This window comes from Anas platyrhynchos, chromosome 5 (assembly GCF_047663525.1).
Source record: "Anas platyrhynchos isolate ZD024472 breed Pekin duck chromosome 5, IASCAAS_PekinDuck_T2T, whole genome shotgun sequence".
Classification (NCBI taxonomy): Eukaryota; Metazoa; Chordata; class Aves; order Anseriformes; family Anatidae; genus Anas; species Anas platyrhynchos.
The window spans coordinates 36352491-36376826 of NC_092591.1; the positions used below are offsets into that span (position 1 = coordinate 36352491).

The 24336-nt window shown below is 43.4% G+C and overlaps 1 protein-coding gene across 10 annotated transcripts in view; it reads left to right on the top strand.

The window, feature by feature from the left end:
- MAP3K9 (mitogen-activated protein kinase kinase kinase 9) overlaps positions 1-24336 on the top strand; it is a 77340-nt gene that overhangs the window by 46572 nt on the left and 6432 nt on the right. For 2 of the 10 annotated variants that reach the window (XM_027457487.3, XM_027457485.3), the window contains exon 11: positions 821-11203. In XM_027457487.3, the coding sequence (XP_027313288.1) occupies positions 821-1302 (482 nt within the window). In that variant the 3' untranslated portion in view covers positions 1303-11203. Of the gene's footprint in view, positions 1-820; positions 11204-11823; positions 11944-13086; positions 13171-24336 lie in introns of those variants that run through there. The other 8 variants (XR_003497351.3, XR_011809700.1, XR_005265994.2 and 5 more) reach the window with 8 other exon arrangements.

Consider the following 24336-nt stretch of genomic DNA (forward strand, 5'->3'; position numbering starts at 1 on the left):
CTGAATCTCTTAAAGTAGTGTGGGGCTGAGCCACTGTTGCTCTTATTGCTTTGCAAGCAAGAGGGATTTTCCTAGGTAGGTAGTGTTCTGTTTGTTGCAGTCTTTAGGAGTGGCTGTGACTTGATAAGTTAATAAATGCTTTCCTGTTTTTCTGCCCTAGTAATTTAGGGAAAAAGAGGACTAGAATATGAAATTAAAGCTTGATTTAATTAGACTTTTCCCAATGGTAGAACAAAATATGAGGTTGTCTGTTGAAAGGCAGTCTGCAGTAAAATGTGGGTTAATGCAGCCGAGAATACTCATTAAAATACTAATGAAAGTTTATCTTGTGTTTTAAAAACAACCAAACAAAACCAGGAAGTGTCCGCAGTAGATTTTGTTAAATGACTCTTCCAGGGAATTTGTCCAGCTCACTGCAAACAGGTGTCGCACATCCTGCTGTGCAAGTGTCTCCCTGATCCGTTCAAGCTGTTAATGGTAAAGTACCCTCCAAAGGATTTAGAGAGTCCTCACCTCTGATAGGAGGCCAAATCCATGCTCTCCAGTCTGAGGATGAAGAAAACAAATCAGGAACGAACAAAATACTTTGCCTATGCTAGGCAAATGAAACAGGTGTTCCACAATGTGTTGAGAATGATGTAGGAATAAAGAAACCAGTTATTCGCTTCAGTCTTGAAGATGTGGAGGTTTTAGGTTCTGAATGGAGGCTTTCTGCTTTCAGAATATTTTCACAGTGTACATACAATAAGATCTGTTGGAACCTTTTAGCAGTGACATCTAACATGTTTCCCTCTTCTTTCACCTTCTCCGTTTTGGATAGGTGTATTAAAAACACCTAGTCCAAGTAGAGATCCAAATGAGGTCCCTCGCCTGCCAGACCCCAACCTTGTTTTTCCTCCAACCCCGAGACGATGGAATGCACAGCAGGACCCCACACTGGAAAGACCCAAGACGTTGGAGTTCCTGCCTCGGCCTCGTCCCGCAGCCAGCCGACAGCGGCTCGATCCCTGGTGGTTTGTGTCACCCAGCAATGCCAAGGGTGAATCTTCTGCCAACAGCTCAAGTACTGACACTCCGAGCAATCTGGACTCTTGTTTTGCGAGTAGCAGCAGCACTGTGGAAGAGAGACCCGGACTTCCCGCACTGCTTCCTTTCCAGGTGGGTCTTCCTGTAGAGGAGCGGACACTGTTGGACATAGATGCTGAGGGGCAGAGCCAGGACAGCACCATTCCGCTATGCAGAAGTGAACTTAACACACACAAAGCTGCAGCATATGAACTCAAGCAAGAATTCTGGTCTTAGTATGAAATCCACTGGGGACAGTAAGCCTCTCTAAATTCACTCCTACTTTTTGCACTGAGAATGCACTTTGAAGACAGATGAGATGGAGGGATGCTACGGAGATCATATGGTGCTGCCTCTGCTGAAGATGTTGTTCGACTGCCTGATTGTTGTCTGCAGTTGGATGTAACTTAGCAACTCAAAGCTGCTGACCTTTGCTGTGGGGTTTTTCTGTAGTCTTCCCTGTCCTCTTATTGCAGTTTGTATCTGCAGTAAGCTAAAATTATCATATCAAAGTCTTTGTTACTGACCTTATAGGATTTGGCACTTGCAGTAAGTATACTGGTATCTATCCTGGTATTAATCAGTATTTTCAAAACTCAAGTACTATAATACAGCAGACACCAGTGTTTATTTTCCCAAAGATTCCAGGACAGAAACAAGTTGTTATCTGGAGACTACCTTCTCTAAAATGTATCATTAGTTAGGCCTGGAAATCGTGGTGTCCCCACTGAAGGAGCAGAAATAGCTATCTTAACACTTGCTTGCCCCGTTTTGCTCATGTGCTAGTGCAAGGTGGAACAGATTGCCGAGGAAGGGCATGGCATCTCCATCAATGGAGGTCTTTGAGAGCAGTCCAGGCTGTTGGGAATGAGTAGATAAGTTGATCCTGGCTTCAAGGTGGGGTGGATGGACTTTGATCTCTTGAGGTCCCTCTCAGCCCTATTTTTCCATGACCCTTTGCTTTCAAAATGATGAAGGGGAATAGTATGACCACTCTAGCTTGCTTTTTTGTTTTGAGCTTTGGTTCCATCAGCCTCCTTTTGTTCCTCCTGTATTGCAGGCTCATAGTCAAGCTGCCTCAGCTTTGGGAAGGGAATTGGCAGAAATTCTTTCTTTGAAGCTGTGTTGGCTTGCAGAAGTCAGTTATGTCCCTTTGTTCTTTTTTTCTTCCTGTTCTTGCTCCTTTCTTACTCTTTTTAAGGAGTGGCCCTTGAAACCCAAGACTGCTCTTGTGCACACTGATATTTGTTGCAGGCTCTTTTGAAATTGAGACTTGTGTTGTTAGTAGTTGGATTGTGCAAATAGGAATCAGAACATCTGGATTCTGTCTTATTTAGTCGCTGACTCACTGTGTGACCTTGGGCAAATAATGTAACCTCTCCGTGCCTGAATTTCCCCATCTGTAAATAATAGGGTTAATACCTACCTCACGGGGGGGGATGGGACCTATGTAATTTGTATAAAGTCCTTTGACATCTTTGCGTGGAAGGCATTATAGACATGTAAAACATTTTTGTTTAAATCTGTAGAAACTCCTAACTCTGGACAAGGAACAGACCCCTCTCTTGCAGGAGGAAGTCACACAACTAAGGTGTGCCTGTGATCACAATTTTCTTTAGAGACTGCAAGTGTGTCTGTGCCCAACAAGTCTATCTCACAGCTTTAATGAGAGCTTCACTCTTGCCCAGTTCCAGCATCATACATTAGGGATGTGGCCTTTACGTGAGATTATTAGGGTAGTCTGCTTTATTGCAGGGTGCAGCGTATCTGTTCAGTTTTTTGTACAGATCTCTGCTCATTCTGCCAATCCGCTAACCACTTGGGTGCAAATGACTGACTTGACGGTGCTGCCAGTGCTGCACCCACCCCGGTAGGGAAGTCTATCCCTGTAGTGAAGGCAGTGTAGCTGAAGGCTTTCCTGCAGCAGCACAGACAACATGATTGTTCAGATGTTTGCAACCTTATGTTAAAAACCAGCATGTGTGGGGAAGTACTGTCTTTAGTTGATTTTTTAATTCTCTCTGAGGGCTAAACCCAGCATGTTGCCATTAGTCAAGAGCACCCTTTTATCAAGCAAATACAGTATGTTACCACAGAGAAAAGTCACATTTCTTTGCTCATCTCGTTCCATGAAACTTGTTTTATGGCAGAATTACTCTTTGTTGCCTATTCCATTGAATGATCCATCATTAGCCTAGGTGATGTTACAATGGCTGCTGAAGCTGGATGGACGGTTGACTGCGTAGGCAAGGTACTCTAGTGTGGGGCTAAGAAACTTTAAAAAGAAAACTTATGTTTCTGGCACTTGTGTTAAACGTAGGACTTTAGCATTTTGGGTTTCTTAAACCTGAGGGAGGAGGGGAAGGGGAACCCCACAAACAGATGGTTCATCTCCATTGTGCTATAGAAACAAACACAAGGAAAAAAGCCCGGTCAGAAGTTGGGTCAGAGGGACTTTAAGCAAGAGATTACAACTACTGAGTTTTCATGGTCTCCCTTACCCTTTTAGAAAGTCTGAAGCAAAACTGGATCAGCTGTTCTGAAGAGTTTAGCTTTCTATGCAAAAAGTGTCACTACAAACGTCATAGGAAGCAGCCTCTGCTCTCCAAAGACATCATCTAGAATGGCTCTTTTGTGTAGGAAAGTTAAAGAAGAAACAAAATCCTTTCCTTCTCTCTCTCTTTTAGGTAATCACTTGGTGAAGGTGGTGTGTAGCTAACCTGTTAGAAGTATTTTGTTCCAAAGGGCATCTTCCCTAACACTAAACGGACAGCAAAGGAACTGGGTAGGCTAGGTGACATGGTTTAAGGATCCAGGTTAGGGTTTCCAGTTTAGATATTGCGTATTCCAGAGCTGCCAGAATGATTGGGTAGGACCATAATGCTTTCCAAATGTTCCTCGGATGATGCAGTTATCTTAATTGAATCTAGCATGTGAAATAAAACAAGGTAGTCTCTTTGAGCATCAACCCATAGATGCGTCTTCCACCTGTGATCGATCCCTGGACTAACCTGATGTATCAGGCACGAGGTGTCCGTTGTCAAACAAAGCTGTAGGCATTAGCAAGTGGTGGGATATTCTCTGACAGGCAGAGGGCTCTCAAGGCAAAGAGTTGTCAGGTGTTTTACTGTATGCATCCTGAAAGCTGAGGCCATGCGCATGTTAAAGCCAGGCGGAACCTTTCCCTATATCCATCTTGGCATGACATCCTGGCTTGATTTCTCTCCTGCCTTCATCTGTTTGTTATTTTTCCATCCCAGCTGTGGGTGCTGAGGTTCCCCAAATCCCCAAAAGAGTGCTTCACTATAGCCCACTAGGTACTGAGAAGAAACGAGCCGGTCAGGAAGCTCAGATCTTTTTTTTTACTGGTTATTAGTATTCCCATTTCTCAGTGAGACAAAAGTTTAATTATTGACACACCTTCCTAGCAGCGTTCTTGAGAAAGATGATGGTGAAAATCTTGCTGTAAAAATAAATGCATTTTTTCCTTAAATACCTGAATAAATTGCACTTTTTTGCTATGAAGCAGAAAAAGAGAACACAAAATCACAAAACCACTGAGCAGTTTTTAAAACAATGAGAAAAGAATGGAATAAAATGTGTTAAAGTAATTACAGGGCTCACAAAGAGGAAATGACATTTTGTAACTGATACTAAGAGTAGTAAGATTGTTGCTGTGAAAAAAATTAAGTTTGGAAATACATGTGTATTTTCTTTTAAATAGCTGGTTGGCAATATATGTCACTAATTTATGTAACTGATTTAGGAATTTAGAATATTTTTGCCAACCCTTCAAAATATGCTATCCCTGTATTCTGTTTTTCCTGTAAAATAGAGGGGAAAGCACAGATGTAGCAACGATGCAAAAAAAAATACAGTTTTTTACTAAATTTCTACTGGTTTCACAGAAATTGAATGTGGGACATGTAGAGAGAAGAAAGCTTTTGTGTCAAAACTAAGGCGGTAATAGTTATGGATTTTTTGTAATATTGTTGCTTCCTATGGACTGCACAATGCTCTGTCTTGCCATCAAGGAGGTTTCATCTCCTTTGATCCTTTTCAGAGGTGCAAATGTAACTTTTTATAGGTATCTTTTTTTCCTTCAGATTATTATTGCAGTGGGTTGATATTCAGTATGGGGCAGGGAACCTCAATGAAAATATTCTTTTTGTAATGGTTTTCTAACAAAATGAGTATTTTCAAAGTGAATTTTTCATTGTTGATGTGGAAAGACCTGTTCTGGTTTGGTATGCTTTTATGATGAAGTATTTTTCTGTACCTCTAGGAACGGGAGTAGTTGCCTTCCTCTTCATAGCATGCTGTTATCTTAAGACTTTATGGACAATACTGCGTAGAGATGTTACTTCGATTGTCATGAAACTGGATACCTCTCACTCTGTTGAAGGTGAGGCAGTAATGGTTGAGTAGAGAAAGGTCTTTACCATCTGGAGTGTTTTATTAAGGAGAAAATGACAGGAAACCTTCTAACATGAGCCACCTTTCTATCTTTTACCTAACTTTTATTTGAAACTTAATTCATCTCTGTGGGATGAATATGGGAACTGGAGACCCATTACGTGTATAGAACCAAACCTAATATAATATCCCCATATTCAGTGTTAGCTTGTTGCTTTTGTAAGTAATTTTAAGCTAGTATCATTTTTTTCTGTGTTTTTTTTTTTTTTTTTGAAACCTTTCCTCTTGGAAAAAGATGCTTATTGCTTTCTAAGCTTTTCCATGCATTTTGGGACTACTCTTAAGAACTATTCAACTCTGTGGCAAATAGGAAGTTATATCTTGCACAGTGATATAAGTCCTCCTTTTAGCTTCAGTTTTTTCAACATAAAACAAAGAAATCTATATTTGGAAATGAAGATATCTGATCCTTGTTGCTACAGGGTAGCTGCTTTGCTTCAGTATTTATAACTTGCTTAAGGCTATAATTTGGGTAAAACTGGATACTAACTGAGGGGAGAGGCATGTGTTAAAATACAGTTGCAAACCAGCAATAAGTACAGTGTGTATGTTCAAACAGAACCAAAACACACTCATGCTGTCATGGAGGATAACATTAAGGTTTCCTAAACCTTTGGTTCATTATATAATTAAGATATCTTTAAGAAATAATGCCTTCCTGTGTTTTTCTTTTAAGTTTACTATGGTAAGACTAGAATAAGGTGGTTAGCACAGCCAGTGGTCTTGTATCTAGCTGGAGAGAAGGTATTTTTAATCAGATGTTTATCACTTTTCTATTTCTATATCCAGTATTGTGGTTTAGATTTTCCTTTTTTATCGTGGTTAGCAAACAAAAGAGTCTTAAGAAGAACTTGTGTTGGTTTCCTCAGCTCTGCTTTCACAGTTTCACAAAGCAGTACTGAAATGCATTTATAGCTTATTTTGCTGCTCCCTCTTACGAACACACTAGTAGAATGTCACATGCTGCAGTGTTAATGTGCATTTGCTTTTGTTTTTTCTCATGCTCAGCTTTTTTTAAGCAGCTTTGCCATTGGTCAGAGATGAATACAGCTTCTGAAATCGCCTACATCAGCTTTATTTTTGTATTTTAAAAACATTCATTCCCAAGCTAAGAAGCATGTGCTTGATTATAAGGTAATTTCCCACTGGTGACTGGGTGGTGGATCTCAAGTAGCTACCAGTCTTGTTCCTTCCTAACAAGTATCCTTTTTTTTCCCCGCTAGAGAATCTTCAGCACTTCATCGGCATTGTATACAAGAAACATGTTTCACCTCTTTCTGTACATTAAAACAAACAAACTTTTTCCTTTGTTCCAAGTGACCAGGAATCATTTTCCTACTGAGTGTGACTTTTGGAGCTGCTCTTTTTTAAGCCTGTGAATCACCTATGTGTATTTTAGGTGCATCTGTATTCCTAGGTGCCTTCTGCTTCACATGCATCCTTGCTAGGGCCTTAGGTTGTTTTTTTGGAGGGAACTCTTGGATTTAGCTTTCAGTGCTGTAGTGTTGTCATACATCAGGCCAAACACCAGCACTGCAAACATTTTGTGTCCTCCCATTTGCTGACTTGCGTATACCCCTGTGGAAACAAGTGCGCTGTCATTAGCTCTCCTTATCTCTTGGGTAGAATTCTAAACACATTATTTCAGTGGCTGTCCCTTTCCCATCTTAATCAGTTATTAATTCTTGGTACTATAATATTATGGGGCCCAAGGCAGAAAACAACACTTGTTTTAGGTGTTCTTTGGCCTGAAATATTTTCAAGGTAGAAACATAAAACACAGTTAGGGGAAGTGAAGGTGGAAGTTGACAGAAAATAACCAATAAATGGGTAAAATTATCATTCTTTTGTAGTAAAAAAGTTGGAGGATAGAGGATACTAGCTGCTTGGTAATCTCTGGGCATCATAGGTAGGTTGGGTCCTAAAGAAGAATTTGAGGATTGTGTAGTGACTTTGTTTCTGGTTGTCTTTATTTTACCCTGAGCTACCTCATTTGTAGAGTTGGAGTGTGAAGAAAGAATAAAAGGGTGTTGGTGTTTTTTTGATGGGAACTGTTCTAGGTAGGCAGTTGAGGCTGGAATGATGAGAGGACAGAGGAAAACACTTGCTTTTGGCTCTCTGACACTCAGATTCCTGATGGAAAAATAAAACCAGCAGTTCAGGTTGATAAGTTAAGGTTATGCTTGCTTTTACTATGTAGGTCTCCAAAATAAACAGTAAATGACAAGGCAGAGGGCATGTTTCCTGATGGTTTTCAACCCGTGGACGAGCTGAACGTCTGCAGTGTGGAAAGGTGGTGATTTCATATTGGTCACTGCTGCTGTTAAAGGGGAAAGTATGTTTTTTGAAACAGATTTTTTTATACTCTTGTGTTCTTTAAGTGAACCTGTATGCAGTCCTGCTTTCCTGTATTCGCAGTTGTTTTCCTAATATATTTGATTTTAATGTAGTTCTCATGTCTGAATGCTAACAATGTGCAGACAGTCTGATATAGCTAATACTAAGAAACCATGACACATTTTTAGTGTGTAATATAGTGGATTTATAAGGTTGAAGTGGGCAACTTTCGGGTCTGTAGCTTATGGGTCAGTCAGATCCTAGCCCAGCTAACAAATGGAGGCTTAGCCCAGATCTGCAGAAGGAATGCCAAAGTTGTTTAGAAGTTGCTTAGAATAAGTTACTTGAAAAATAATAATGCTAAGGAAAAATGTTCCTTCATTACCTAAAGTACTTTTCTAGGATCTTGTCCATGCTTGAAGTTAAGCTTCCAGCTAGTGAGAGCCCACATTGTTTCTAAAAGTAGTTGGCTGAATCCCCAGCATAAGACCAGGATAAAGTATTTATTTATGCTATTTAGGAGTGATTAGCACTGTCTCCTTGTTCTACCTTGATTGTTCTGATTTAGCATTTTCTTGAGAACAGATGCTGAGGTTGGGTAAAACTAACCTTCTTGCCTTGAAGCAGGAGGGGGAGAGACACGGGTCTGAGAAAGAAGAAGCATTGCTCTAGCCATGCCCTAGTGCTTTCTCTTAGTAGCAGAGGTTATAATGGAGCAGAAAGACATACCAGTGCTTTTTCAGGCTTCATTTATAAGAATGCTGCTAACATGAGATTTCAGAATATAATCAAGTTCTTTGGGAACCCTTGTAATTGGTTTCTTGTCACTGAGTTTCAAAACAAATGGGGTCTCTGATTACTGTTTAGCTTAGCACAGTTGCACACTGATCTTGGAGGTGAACTGAGCTTTTTCCTTGGGTTTTTCTGGAATTTCATAGATGTGGCCGCTTCTCAACTTGGGGGTAAGGTGCTGGGATGTTTCTTCCCAGACACAGTTTGTGTCACAAAATGAGTTCTCTTGACTGATTGCCCAGATATTCATAGTAGGCTTGTATTTCTGTCTTGCATGCTTTAGTGAGCAGCTCTTAAAATGTCACCACGGTTAGCATTCGTATCTGAATAGGGCAGCTAATACCTCTGAGCTGATTGTTCACTCTGCATCTAAAGCAGATGTTACTGCATCAGTTCTGCCATTGCTGTTTTCAAGGTTATCTTGGCAACTGTAACATCCAGAAATCCTGGGCTGTACAGAATAACTCAGCAGCAAAAAAAAAAAAAATTAAAAAACAAAATTAAAAAACAAAGCATACCTGTGTTTGCCAGTGGAGCAGTTGAGTTTGGCCAGTGCTCTTTACAGAGAATAAAAGCCATTTTTGCGCGGCGTAAGTCTGTCTGAGAGACAGCTAAATTCCAAGTGGAGAATATACCTAGGTCTGCTTAAAATCAGTGTCCCTCATAGTTGTCAGTTTTAATGAGAAACCATGTAAAGCTAAGAACATCTAGTAGTAAAAATTCGTATTTGGGGCACTGCCTTTTAACTAGAAGGGCGAGAGGCCTCAATTCAAGGAAGCTATTCATCTCATAACTAAACATCACTGGAATCAATGGAATGTATCTGGGTCCAAATACACGAGACCCCAAGTCAGCAAAGCTATTCTAATCTGAACTGGGGTGTCTGTAGAGATTCATGGTGAAGGACCAGCCTCCATACTTCGTCAGAGGAAGTTCCTTCACAGCTTTCTGGGTTTGATTGCTCTGACTCGTGTGGCCTTTCCATGCCTGCATTTGCCATGCCTGTTTGACTGCTAATTCTTAACCATAAACAAGGGAAGCTTTGAGAGAATGTTCTGACACAGGAGGGAAAGAGCAATGACTTCTGCACTAGCAGATTGCTAGCTGCAAAGGGGCAATGAGTGGTGTGTGGAGGTTGTACGTACAAATGCTGGTGTTAAACCCGAGGCTTCTTCTCAGTTTTGTTTTTCCATTTCAAAAACGCATCCTTCCAGGCTGATGGACAGACCTGACAAGTTCGATAGTGATCACCATCCACCACCATTGTTAGGTTCTTGGGTTCTTGTTTGTCAGCTGTTGGCCCAGCATTTTGTGCTGGCGTGTATGATTGCTTTGCTATAAATGCAGAACAAGCTGGGAATTTCGGAGATATTTTGCGTGACTTAGGTTGGGAGGCTTATATGGAGTGGGGAGGGCAACAGTGGTAGAAAAATCAGGGAAACTACCTGTGCTTTTAACAATGTCTCTTCTGTGGCTTTGAAAGTCCAAGAATTTCTAAGCCAGAGAATGTATTTCCTCCCTCTTTTTATAAGCTACGTCTTTCTTTTGCCTTATTAATTGTGGATCTGCTCCTGCTTCTGTTTAAATCCAGCTGCAAAAATCAGTGACCTGACTTCCTAGGTACAATGTTGTAAATCTGAAGAACCAGGTGAGTAGATTACACCCAGTGTAAGATCATGCCCACATGTCCATTCTTTTGAGGTATGGGATAGTTCCTGCCTGTGTTGAAATTCCTTTGTGGAGCGTGTTAGGTACTTTGTAAGAAACTCCAAACTCTGCAGGACTGGGATTCATCTTACGACGCTAAGTATTTCAGTCCTTTTGTGGAGACCTCCTGTACGTCTTCTCTTCTGTTCACGGTGTTCAAAAGTCTTTGCTATGGAAGTAGCACCTGAGGGTGTGTTTTGCCTGAAGAACCTGCAATGAAGCAGTTGCGTTAGCAAGTGGTAACGTACCCCAGAGTTGAGTAAACTAATGGAAGCCACCGAGTTTTTCTTGTTTGTGTGATGAAATGTTGTCAAATGAAGTGATTTGTTGGAGCCTTCCTTTAACCTCTGTACAGCAGTAAGCTTAGGGGAAAATAAGATTGCATTATTTTTTAAAAAGCTTTATTTGTGACCCGGCCTTGTTGCCTCTGACCCTCTTGGGCTTAAATAGTTAAATTATATTAATGTCCAGTTTGTTTCACTGTAGGTAACACATCAACTGAATACTCTTGTGCATAATCTACTGTATCTTTCCTCTGTTCTGTGTCAATGTATTATGTGTATTTGGATTACAGTTCTTTTTTTGTATTAAATTATTTTATGTTATAGAACAATATTTAAGCAAAGCAAAGAGCTAATGAAAGTTGTTGGCGTTCTGAGATTTTTTTTCTCTTTGCTTTTTTTTGGATGTACTGTAAATTGTAAACCAAGGATGCCAAGCAGGCTTGGTTCAATGGCTAAAATTATTGTATTACAGTGTAATGCTGATCTAGGCCTTGTCTCAACACTAGAGCACACAGACTTGAATAAAACTGTTATAAAAGTGATCATCTATAGGTCTGGAGTTCTTGTCTTTGTGCTTCAGATAATTTTGAACAGGTATTTAGAACAATGGTGTCATTACCTTGCTATGAGGAACACGTTCTTTTCCTAGTGCCAGCACAGGCTTATTTTTTTTGCTAGTCATCTTGGTTCTGATGGGCTGTTCCAGCCCTGTTTGTGCTAAACCCCACACAGTGTAATATCAGACTTGGCACACAGTACCTGTCTGCTAACACACTTCTAGCTCTGAACAGGGTAATTAATTGCATACCATTTTAATTAAGGTTAATATTTCTGTTCTGTTAGCTTAAGATTTTTGTGCTCTGTATTTAGCATCACAGCCAGAAGATGTATCTGAATGCCTGGATCTGGGGCGAATGCGGTAACACATTTTTTGCATGATGACATTTAACAGATGGTTCAGATTCACTTCTGATGCAATGCCTTTGTCCTTGCCACCTTACTGAATAAGGCTCTGTTGCTGGAACCAGCACCCCTTCAAGATCTTTCATTTACTGCCAGTGTGAAAGACTACATGGTTTTGATTCCGAGGTTGTGTGTTTGAGTCCTGGATTATGTGCTGTTGTCTGATACAAAACCATCATTTAACTTTCTCTTTTTTAAGGAACGTAGCTGCACTGATGAAGGGCTATGCACTACAAGAGCCTGTGTTTCATAATTTCCTTTGAGAAGAGATTTTTCTCTAATGTGATTATGTGCAAGAAATCCGACAACCTTCCAGCAGGTATGGAGACTGGAACAATGCATAGATAGTATCACTGCCTGTATTCTATTCAAACTGCTAGAGTGGTGGTTTTTGTCATAGGCTGAGAAGAGAGTGGACAGGCTGTCAATTAAGTTTAGTTGAAAATAATGACGTGCAAAATGAGTTGCCTTTTCACTCATTTTAACAAGGGTGTCCTGCAATAGATGGTTTCAAGCATTCCCTCCTCCCCTCCAATTCCTGAATGCCTCAGTCTCAGACTGGTATTTCTACCTTCTGTAATGTTTGCACAATGCATTTCTGTTGTAAAAGAATCAGATTTTCTAGCTGGATTTCAAGGCTGTAATGTTCAGGCTGATCTGAACAAAAAAACAAAAATCTGGATGCATCATGGCAGATAAATTTCTGCTATTGAATGCATCTTCTGTAGAGAACGGCAGGAACACGAAGCAGTGCAGCAGAACATAAAAATAAAGTTTTCTCAGTAGAGGAATCTAACCACTTCTTGCAGAAAGTGAGGATCCTAAATGAAAGCTGCCATGGTCAGCACAGATCCAAAATCAACATGCCAGCAGATGTTTTAGGCTGAGTAACTTAGATTTTCTTTCGTTGATATGTAGGCGAGGGTTGGGTATACAGATTCTACGGCACAGATTTTAGTTGGCCTTTAGCTGTGTATGTATATAAACCCAAGTGAGCAAATCATCACGTTGTGTTACGATATTCCTTGATGATGTGCTGGGAACAGCACATGGCAGTGGTGCTTTAGAAGCCCACCACATACCTTGATGAAACTTCTAGTAGCCTACTGAGACCATGCACATTCATAGGTGTGGAGGCTCTGCAGCTGGGGCTGCTGGAGCAGTGCTCACAGTCTGTGCTCCCCCTGCCTGCCACAACCAGATGCCTGCTCCCTCTGGCTGCCTGGACTGCCCAGCCTGGGCCCGAGTTCTCATCAGGAAAGTGACGTGACTGGGAAATGACTCTGAGGCTGGTGGCTGGGTCCATGCAGGTGTGCAGGGGGATGGCTGCCTAGCCACAGGTGAATCAAATGTGCAAATTCCCCTTGCTGGCCTTTCTGAGTCTCACACCTAGCTCATATCCCTCAAAGATCCCCTCCATCTGCAATTACAGGCATGTCCCTGCCTTTGGTTTTTAATACAGATCAGTGACAGTGCTACTTATTTGCCCTGTGCAAGGAGTGAACAAGGGTTTAATCTGCATCCTGACATCAGGCTGGAGTTGGAGGTATGTGCATTAAGCGTTTTATAGCTAGAGGGACAGACAAAATACATTGTTTTTAACATGCAGGGTGTACAGGATTCATTATCTGTGATAAAATTTCATGCTCGTGACGCACTAGGAAAGAGTCAGCACTAGATCTCCCTGAAATTCACCATCCTGCCTCCATAGTTTTCTTCCTTTCTAGTAAGAAGGTTTTTGGTGAACATTATGCTGCTGCAGCTAGGAACAGGGCTTAAAATAACACTGAGGCTCTGGCTTGGATTGGTAGCCTCTGGCAGCTGTAGATTGCCAGGAAGAAATTGTTTGCATCCTCGAACTGTAGGGGATGTTCCTACTGGTGCAGAAATATTATTAATTGCTTTGTGCTGTGGCAGGCTTGTAAGGAGGTGGATTTTCTGTGGAAAAAGACAACCCAGGGGACAGGCAGCAGGTGTGTGCTGCTGTGAGGCTGGATGACTCAGGCTGTGATGGTCTGTGTCCTGACTAAGAACTTGAAGGACAAAATTTGCTGCAATGACTCTTTCATTTTGTCACTTTAATGCTGGAGAAAATTTACCACATCAACGTTTCTGCACTATGCTCAGTCAGTAACAGGCCAAAAATAAACCAGTTTGTTTTATTGCATGGGCATTAGACAATGTGAAAAGAAGCCTCACTCAGGCAGGTCATTGGTTTTAATTTGCTTCGGGCCATCTGGTAACCAGCTATCCTTCTTGGGCACTGAGCACTGGGGGGCTGCGTGCTATGCTCATTTGGTTTCAGCACACAGAATCACCATGGTTTGGGTTGGAAACAGCCCTAGAGATCACCCAGTTCCAACCCCCCGCCATGGGCAGGGACACCTCCCACCAGACCAGGTTGCTCCTAGCCCCATCCAGCCTGGCCTTGAGCACCCCCAGAGATGGGGCATCCACAGCTTCTCTGGGCAGCCTGTGCCAGTGCCTCACCGCCCTCTAAGAATTTCTTCCAAATATCTAACTTAAATCTACCCTTTTTTAAAGCCATTACCCCTTGTCCTGTTGCTACATTTCCTGACAGAGTCCCTCCCCAGCTCTCCTACAGGCCCCCTTCAAGTACTGGAAGGCCACAATAAGGTCTCTCCGGAGCCTTCTGTTCTCCAGGCTGAACAACCCTGACTCTCTCAGCCTCTCTCCATTGGAGAGGTGCTCCAGCCCTCGGAGCATCAGTCACAACACAGAAGCCACCACCTGTTTCAGGTGTAATTGATAGACTGGTTTATCAATTTTTCTCCCTGCGAAAAAAAAAAAAAGGGAGGGGAGGAGGAGTCCTGCTCCCTCCCAGGAGATGCATGAGGATGGAGAGCTCTCTGTGGGAGCAAGGCGTATCTTGTCTCTCAGTCCTTTCCCCTTGCTGATAGGTGTGATGGTGGGTTGAAATTACAGCAGGTTGCATGCTCTTTTTACTGCAAATTGCCTTGCTTCTGGGCAGTGCTGAAGCAGGCTGCCTGGATGGGGCTGAAGATGTCTGTCCCAGGACTGAAAACTCCAGGAGTGTGCACCACCTCTGAACACCAGGAGACAACACCATGTGTGTTGTCTCACAGCAGTTCCCTGACTTCCACCCCGGACATGGCACACGGTGGGGATGTTCCTCGGTGAGGGAACAACTCAGGTTCTTCAAAGGGTCACCCAGCTGCATGTGGGCAGATAAGGGAGTGAGGCTCCCATGTGCCTGTGTCCCTGATGTCTGTGGCTGATAAAGAGACTTGCTGATTGTCTTCCTGTCAGCATCCCCGTGCATCTTTGGCAGCTGAAAGATAAAAGGGCTTCTGTGTGTAGGAAGGGAAATATCCAGAGCTCCCATCTGGGTTCTGCAGCCTGAATCACGCTGGAGCTGGGCTCTACAGAGAAAGGTGATGTTATAAAGGATCCTGGGGAGAAATCAGTTCTGGCCCAACCTGTGTCACCCTGGCAGGTGGTCAGAAAAGGAGTGTGCACTCTGTCTCTGCAGTGGGATTCAGCACTTGCTGCCCTCTCACCACTGGGCGTACAACTTGTGTGGAAATTGCATTTCACAGAAAGCTTCAATTTTTACAGCAGGCATTCGGCAGCTTGCCAGCACGCAGCTACTGCCTTCAAAGAGCTGCCAAGTGCCAGCTTTCTTGGGTTCCACCGAGCTTTAGGTGCTTCTTGTTCTTACATCCAAAGCAACCTTACACATAGGTCAGGAGTGCATGGTCCCATCCCAATCTGGTGCCTGGACACCACGAAGCCCTGTGTCCTGTCACCAACATCAGGAGCTACGAGCTCCCTGCGTGTTCCCTGTACGCCCTTCCTTTCCTCCTCTTGCTTCCACGAGGGTGTGCTCATTTTCCTGATTCCCACCTGACCTTGTTATGTGCCTTCTCAAGTGCATTTCCAGGGCATCATCTGCTGTCATTCAGTTTTGCAGCTTGTGTAGCTGTACTTTTCCTTTATTTTCTAGTGGATGAGATATTAATTGCTACAGACCACATCTATTTCCAGCTGAGCTTACTCCTTGTGTTTATAGGAGCCAATCGCAAGCTGGTAACCAGGTACCAAATAATAACCCAGGTGAGCATATGACCATCACAGAACTGTGCTTTCCTCTGGCTCCTGCTTAAATTTTGATTCTGTAATGGCTTTTCCTCTCTGATTTTCTAAATTACTTTGATGAGCTATTAACCGTAATTAGGCTACCATTGCACATCTTTGAAATAGTAAAGCCATAACACATTTCCAAAGCAAGAACTTGTGTTTTCTCTAGATTCAAGGAGAGAGGCAGGTAAGTGCAGATCACCGAAACAAGTTGCCTTCCTTCAGGAAAGGGGGTTGTGGAAACGTGGGAGTTCACTGCCCTCAGCTCCTTCCCAGCTGTGTAGCTAGGTGATCAGAAGTACCTGGCAGCTACACAGAAAAAGTGCATGGCAGGTGTTTCTAGGTGCTAATTTCCTTTCCTTAAAGTATGTGATGGGGAAAACAATCATCACCTCACTGTCTTTACAGCTGGAATAGCTTTCTTGAGCATCCATCACGGATGTCTTTGGCTACCTCTTAAATAAGTGCAAGTAATGACCAAAAAAGGAGGAAAAACTCATGAGAATTAAAATTGGGGGAAGGAAGATAAGTGAATGAAATGGTTAAAATGGTCGCTTGGGAATAGAAGTGTTGTGATTAAGGGGCATAAGCAGTGCAGACCTACTCTACTGTGTGTACATGCACTTAGCACCTTAAATCCAGGCTCTTTGCAAACACGGTTTAGTATTCCAAATAAGCCTCCTAAGTGGGTCATTCTGCAATTCAGGAACTGAGGCAAAAGGAAGGTAAAAACCTTTCCAAAGGTGCAAGTGCTAAGCAGAACTGAAAGTAGTGCCTTGGAGTCTTGCCTCTTAATTCTCTTCTCTGACCGCAGCTCTCTTCTTAGATCTTCTGCAAGTGTTTTTTGGTTGAGGTACATTAGGCTTGATACAGTAGGCTTGGACAATTACATTCAGTTGTTAGCAAGGATAATGATATTGAAACAAAGCAGCTAGGTATCTTCTAGAGGTCTGCAAGGAAGCATGCGATGCTCCAGTAAGAGCAGCACTACCAGGAAAGTGATGAATGCCATGGCTAGGTATGGAGTAACAGAGCACAAGAACCAGCCTTTTAATGGCCCATTAAGGAGAAAAATTATGTACAGAAGTTGAGGCTGTTTTTGATAATAGTTTCCAAAGAAAATGTTGCATTGTACCCTTGGGATCAGTTGAGCAGTTTGTTTTGACTTTTGTGGTCTCCAGCTAATAAAGCAGAGCTTTCTGACAGGTGTGAGTGCAGGATGAGTGAACATTTCCCTCGGTCAAAGCTTAAAATCTCCAGCCAGTGCCAGCATCCCTCAGAGGTCCTGTATGTTTCATGTAGCATCTCTGACCCAGAGGCTGCCTGTTTGCTTTCCATCCTCCTCCTGCTCCAGTTTGGCTGCCTGCCTGATGTTACTGGCATGGGAGGGGGCAGGTACTAGTCCTTCAGTGGGTGATACCCACACTGCTCATAGTAGCACATCACACACTTTAGTACCGACATCCAGAGGTCAGTGCTCAAGAACCCCTTCTGATTGAAAAATACTTCAGATAAATTAGGCAGATCTAATGAGTTTGGATATACTGGGAGGTAAAGAGTGACCTAGCTGGGCATCTCAAAGGCCTGTTGCACACAGAGGCTGGGCACATGCTTTGATTAAGCGCATCTTCCTTTCTCAGCATTTCATGTGAGTGTAATCAGACCTGCTAAGGGTCAAAGCTGGTAATGCCACTCTTCAAGGGGAGAGAAGAAGTGTGCAGATATAAAATCTATGAGCTGCAGAAAAGATACGAACTCATTAAGATGAGGTTTGGTGAAATAAATACTGAGTGGTCAAATGTTTTCCCTCTGTACTATATTTACCTCTTGCAGCAGTTTGTCCCAGATACAGGCCATGGTCTGGAGTTATTCACAGGCGTTTGAGGATGCAGGTTCTATGAAAGATGCCATCCTAAATAAGGCTGTATTGATTCAGAGGGAAGGAATAAGCTTTACAGACATTAAAGGTGCAGGGAAATGCTGGTTGAGAAGCAGAACCTCTGAAAGGGATCTGACGCTGGAAATAGAGTTGCCCATGGATTAGCAAATAATACTAACACAAAAGTGGAAATGTCAAAATACCATTTGGTGGAGAAAGGAGCATAACCTGAGGAAGAAAATCCTATTCTGTTCTGCAGCTCAACACTCAGCAGCTAAAGGAGGTGAATGCTTCAGGAGCGGGGGACTGAAGTTGCAAGCTGCAGTTGAACATTGCCTGCCACCAACAGGGAAATGGGTGAGGGGACAGGTGCTTGGGGAATGAAAAGGGCTTTTGCCTTTGCACATGATGTACCCTGGAAGTGTCTTTATCCCAGGAGCTGGTCCTTAATGCTCTTCTGCACGTTGGAGATGGGCTTTACTTTGTGAGGAACCAAATGTTCCTAAAAGCTACCCTTAGCTGAGGGTATTATTTGAGGAAAATAATTTCTCACCTTTCCTAGCAGGTAGGTGGTGGTTGTACTAGGTAGCATCCTTTTTTCCCACTGCAGCTGTAGATAGGAAAGAGGGAAGCAAGTCAAGACCCTGGCACAACTTTAAAGGAGAGAAAAGAAACATCTCATTTTGAATGGTAAGGGGAAGAAGAGATTCCCTGTCTTCCTGAGCATGCTCTTCTGCCTATGCCCTTGCCTTCTCTTCCCCTTGTACCTTCAATAAAGACTTCTCTGCTGAGACAGATGATATTCAGAGCCTTGCTCCAGTACCTCAGGCTCATACCAAAGAACAGCAACATGCAGAAGGTTTGGCACTCCAGTAACATTGCCTGGGGTACGAGTGAGGGCAGAGTGGAAATAACTGAGCTGGTGAAAAATTGGCCAAGGAGACACCTGCTGCTCTGGGATGTACAGGAACACAGGGACCTAGTGGTGTTGCTGTGACACCCAAGTCAACGTGAAACTTGACCTACATGAGGGGAAGTCAGATGCAGAATTAAGATCAGCTGAAGTGAGGTAGCAAATGTCTAAGAGAAGTCTGGGATAGCTGCACACTGAGCTGCAGAGGCAGGATTCAACACTTTCCTTTTGCAGAGAGAATAGGGTTGAGGGATATATAAAACACCATGGAAGTGTGCACGTGCCTGTGCATCCACATCCTTTCCCACACGTGCACACCAGCGTGTGTGTGTTGGGGAGGCATCTGCACCTAGCTCACAGCAGAAATTCTGTGTGGCTTCCAAGAGAGCATTATAGCTGGTGTCACAGCAGCTGCTAGAAAACAACCCACAACCACTGTGCTATGCTTTTCAAAAGATCACACATCAAAACATCATGAATTAAAACAAAATTCCTCATTCCTAATAATGTTAGCACTCTTAGTAGCTCTTGTTATCGAATACAATTCTAAAAAGGCAGTTTACTTTTGCTGTTTTTTTCTACACTTCTAGGGAATGTCTGTTTTCAGGCTGTAAGACTTCATTTACATTAAATGTGGTGATAAACAGAAAAAAAAAAAAAAAGAAAAAAAGAAAAAGAAAAAAAAAAAAAACCACCAACAACAAACAGAAGTAAAGGATTTAACAGCTTTCTGGATCATGCTTCAGGAGTTTGCTTCCATAACATGGTGGGTGCTCCTACAGCTAGAAAGGGGCAGTGCAGAGACTGGACCAATGGAGATGAATTCATCGTGTCTGCCCCACTCCAGCAAAGTCAGTAGGGCTCAGACCAAACTCTGGAAGCCAAAAATCCCATCTCTTTTTGCTAGTGACTGTGGTATAAGAGCGTGGAATCTGGGGAGGAGCTTATAAACCTGGTAGAAAGCCCAAGGTACCCCTCTAAGAAGCGCTCTGGCAGCAGCAGGAGAGCTTGAAGAACTCTGCCTTAGGACAGAAAGGGCTCTGGCACTGCAGGCAAAACATGCAGGAGGATCGGGATGGTTCTGTGTGAGCGAGGGTGCTCTGGGAAGGAAGTTGTCAGCCTTTCAGCGGGCTGCAGCATTTCAGGAAACACAACCACATTATGATCAAACATTCTCTTCATTGCAACAGATGACAGGACAGTTTTTCAGCAGACATTCAATTATTGTTTGAAATAGATGGTTGGGTATAAGGGGAAAGTTCTCTTTTTAGATGAAGCTGCGTTTCACTTGGGACTTCTGCAATCAGAAAATACATTTGCAGCAGCTGGATCCTCCTGCCTCTGAGCTTTCTGGATCTACATCCGAATTTCAAAAGTACAGGCTGCTTAAAATATATGAGATGCTGGACCGTATTGTCAGCCTGAAGTATGTAACATACTGCAGCGTAGGTAAATAATAAATAACATCTTTCCAATGCTGTCACCTTCTTAATAGGAACAGTAGAAAAAAAAATAGTGCTTCTTTTCTGCTAAATTTATCACCCTTCAGTGGCGCCTGGGTGAAATCCACCGATTATACAAGGAGCAAGAATTTACACTCCTCCTGCCTGCTCCTGGGCTCACACAGCAGGCTGGGCCGAGCAGGCTGCAGGCTTGATGGTTGCTTTCAGGCTGCTTGGAAAGTTTCGCAGGGGCTCTTCTTGCTGTGCTGAGGTTGCCTCTGATTCACAGAGCAGCGTGCCCATAAGCCTGCCCTTGAAAGACCATGTTTGGATGTCCTGCGTGAGCTATTCCGAGCAGATATCCTGCTTCACCTTCGGGAAGGAAGGTCCCAACTGCCACAAAATGAAGGGATTAACCCCTTCTTGGTCACTTGGGCTTGTCCAGCTTCCTTTCCTCATGTCCATGTTTGTGAGATATGGAATATCCCAAACCTCCAGGCCATCATCATCTCTCACATGCCATCATCGTGCCTGCAAATCTGCCAGGGCAATGGCAAACCCATGACAATGTGCAGGCATGGGTCAGGGTGAGCAAGCACAGCAGCAGAGCTGGCCAAGGCCGGTCACGATCCAAGGCAGCAAAGCCACCTGCAAGCTTCCTGTATTACATGGTGAGAGGCTTTAAATAAAAAGTCTCCCAAAAGAAGTACATGGACGAAAAATGATGAGAAACCTTTCCAGTGGTGGTAAATGCAGAGGTTCCTGGATTCCCTCACTTGTTTGTGGGATTCAGCAATAGAAACTGGTGCAGAGGTTTGGAGTTCAATATTTGCCTGGAAGTGGATTAGCTGTTTAAGGTATCTCCTGCCAGCCAAATCAAAACAGATTATTCATCAGGCATATGCGTGTGCGTGCCTATCCCATAATACACTCAATTTCTGAGATTTTAACAGAAAAATTCTCACTGCAAAGTCACTGTTTGTGTTCAGCCTGAAATATTTTCTCTCTTCTGCTGAGGCCAGCCTCTGTGCCATGGCAGCACGACCTGAGGAGTGCCACAGCACAGGTGAAAGCAAGCCATGTCCTCCGTACCACCCTGAAAGACAGATCAGGGAGTTATGGCTTTGGGAAACAAGGAGATGGAACAGTCTCCATGTTTCTTGAGCAGGCATTACAGGCGACAGGGTGATGAGCTCATTTTCTGTTGTCTCGAATCTAGCTGTAAAAATGCCATCCGAGGGCTTCTTGTTTATTCTTTCTCAGCGCCGTTTCCCCATCAAATGTGTTCAGCTTGCAAGTAAACATTGCCTTGGATCTGAGCAGGAAGGCAACTCAGAAAGTGAAAACCTGTTCAATCTGCCTCTGACTGTTATCTGCAATAAGATTTCTAATGTTCAGGCTTAGGTGACCAGATTACAGAGCTAAATCAGGATGTTGAAAAGCTAAGAGCAGTTTTGCTGCATTGCTGAGGCTACCTCTGTTTATTGCTGCTGTATTAGCTCCTGCAGGCAGAATCTCGTGGAGAGTTGTTTGGATTCCTTCCCGTTTAAATGCGTGTACGGGTGAGAGTAAATGGATGGATTTTCGTCCTGCAGAGCAAACCCATGCTCGCTGAAGGGCCTTTTCTTTCTCTGATATCTAATCCTTTCCTTTGGCAAAGTAAATAATGAGACACTTCTGCAGATCTGATTAAGCTCCTGGTCCCTTTTTAAATGACAGAAGATCAATACTATTACCAAATCCATTAAACAGTTCTTCACACTTCAGTTCTGCTCTCTCTATGATATATGAGAAAGAACAGAGGGGCATTTTGGCTATTATATGGAAAATGCATGCTAGAGCCTCTTCTGTTCCCCTGGCTCCAAGCCACTTGCATCCTGCAGGCTGCCCAGCCCTCACACTCAGCCTCGCCGGCCAGAAGTCACCAGGGAACTGGGATGTGGGAGGGACTTCTGCCTTTCCATCTCCTCAGGCAGGCTGGGATCCATCAGTGCTATCTGGAAGCTCTGTCTTCCAGTTATTTCATGATGACAAGTGAGCTGAAGTAGGTCTCCATTAATGTTTTTGTTTTCTTGTCTGTTTTCTGCTGCTACACTGATCACTTCTGAGGTTCTCACAGGAGAATTGGGGCACAGCTCTGCGCCCGTAAATGACACGGTATCCTCAGTGGTGTCCCACTGTGGTGTGTTTGTTGGGAATGGTCTGCTCTCCCCATTTCTCCCATAAGGAAAGCCAATATTGATGGGACAGGACAGCACCTCCCAGGCAGTACCAGTCTCCTACAGTCTTACAAGAGAGATCAGGTACCAGAAATGCTGGGGACACTGAAACCCCTTTCTCCACCTGGGATGGTCCCTCCAAGTCAGGCGGTGCTTGAGAGAAGAGCGTAACTTTCTGTTGCCGATGGATGTGCCGCTGTTCCCTTAACTGTTCTGAGATCAAATATATTAACTTTGCAACAATATAAAGATGTAAGTGCAATGTGACAGGTCTACTGTAAGAACGTGAACAGAGGTGGGTAGCAATAGGGACTGAGGCAGCCAGGGAAAGGAGCCTGGGGATGACTCTAATTGGCCTGTGTGTTGTAAGGCATGGAGAAGGAAAGCAAAGCAACTCAGTGCTTAACAATGCCCTGAAATCCTAAAATGTGCCGTGAGGAGGGATAGTGAGTGGGAACAGGCTCAGGATCTTAGGGCAGGAGCCAGAGAGCCAGGGCTTGATATTTCTTTTCTTCGCTGCAACTTCCTCTGCATTAGGCTTTTGGACCTTGGCTTTGCTCATTTGTGAAGCAGAACTGAAAACCTGCAGGGGTGCTGTGAGGATGTAATCGGTCTGTTCCACGCCTTGAGATCTCGGATGTTAACGGCAAAGTGTTACAATAAATCTGAGAACGAGGTAGGCAACCCGACGTGCATTCACTCCCGGCTGTGGCGTGACAGCCCCACCAGCCAACCTGAGGGCTCCATCTGCATCCCGCTCCCCGGAACCGCGTTGTAATTATGCCTCATTGTGCTGCTTTTTTGTTCAACAATTTGCTGGCTGTTTCTCGCGTCAAATGAATTATTCAGCAGCAGACTGTGTTCTTGTTTTTAACAACAGCAGCAACAATACTTCATGCTCATGGAGTCCCTTCAAAAGTGTGCTGGAAGCATTAATTCCATAAGCAGCGACGTGAGATGGGATGAGCTCGGTGCACTGAGAAATGAGACTCAGCTCTGTGACATGGGCCAAGTAATGCTGGGAGCTGCAGATCTAGGAGAAGAGTCCACCTTCTCTGCACAGTTTTTCTACCCCTCTGAGCTACTTTTCAGCAATGTTGTCACGAGCCAGATCCTCAGCTGGTATAATCAGCATTATTGCCTTGGATGCCACATGGAAATGGCAGCTTTTGTCTGGAGCCATCCAGCCCACGTTTTCAGGCTGAAGTCCCATGGACTTCCCATGGATAACCTGACATCTTTTAGATGTCGTTAGCTCACTGCTGCCATCAAGAGTGGTGAGTGTTTGGATTAGTTCCTCTCTGGGCAGAAGCTGAACCCCACCAAGCTGGCATATGAGGATAGGCTGAGTTTGCACGTGCAGCAGGTTGTTCAGTGAAGATGAATGATGCATGCTCGTGTCTGGCCACTTCACCTGCACTTCAGAGGTACTCTTAGATCTCATGCTTGCCTGAAGATCTGACATAGTGGGCTTTATAGCATCACTGATATGGAAAGTCAGGGACTTAACAACCCTGCAAGCAATGATCTGGACTCAGCAATCAACACCTTTAAGCATGAACCCAGGCATGGAGCCTGCAGTGGATAGGGAGTTCTGGCTGCATCCTACAGCACAGTTCAATGTAACTAAGCAGCTACAGGTTTGAGTTTGTTCTTGCCATGGGTCTCCTGTAGAGTATCAGGTCCAATTCAAAGCTGGCTTTTCCTTGGGCTTAAGATACTCAATGATATTAGATCACTAAGATCACATCAAAGTCCTCAGAAACCTCACATTGCTTGTGACTTGTGCATGGCACATTTCTTTGGTGTTTTTAAAGAAGGAAATGCTGGAATGTGTGTATTCAAATCCTACAGAGTACCAAGCCCAGTCTTCAGCTGTACACACTTTCTGTTGTTGAAAACGAGCAAACTGCAAGCAAACGTCTGTGGTACTTACTACCTGTTAGTGTGGAATAAAAATCTGTGAAGGAAAAAAAAAAAAAAAAAAAAAAAAAAGAGGATACAGAGCATAATCTTCACTGGAATCTGTACAAATGTTGATTAATGTTTTCCCATTTTTCCACTTTTTACCCTTAATCATCACTTTTATCAAGCACCTTCTGTTTTTCTGTTGGTGGTCAGGAGCATGAGCTGCTTA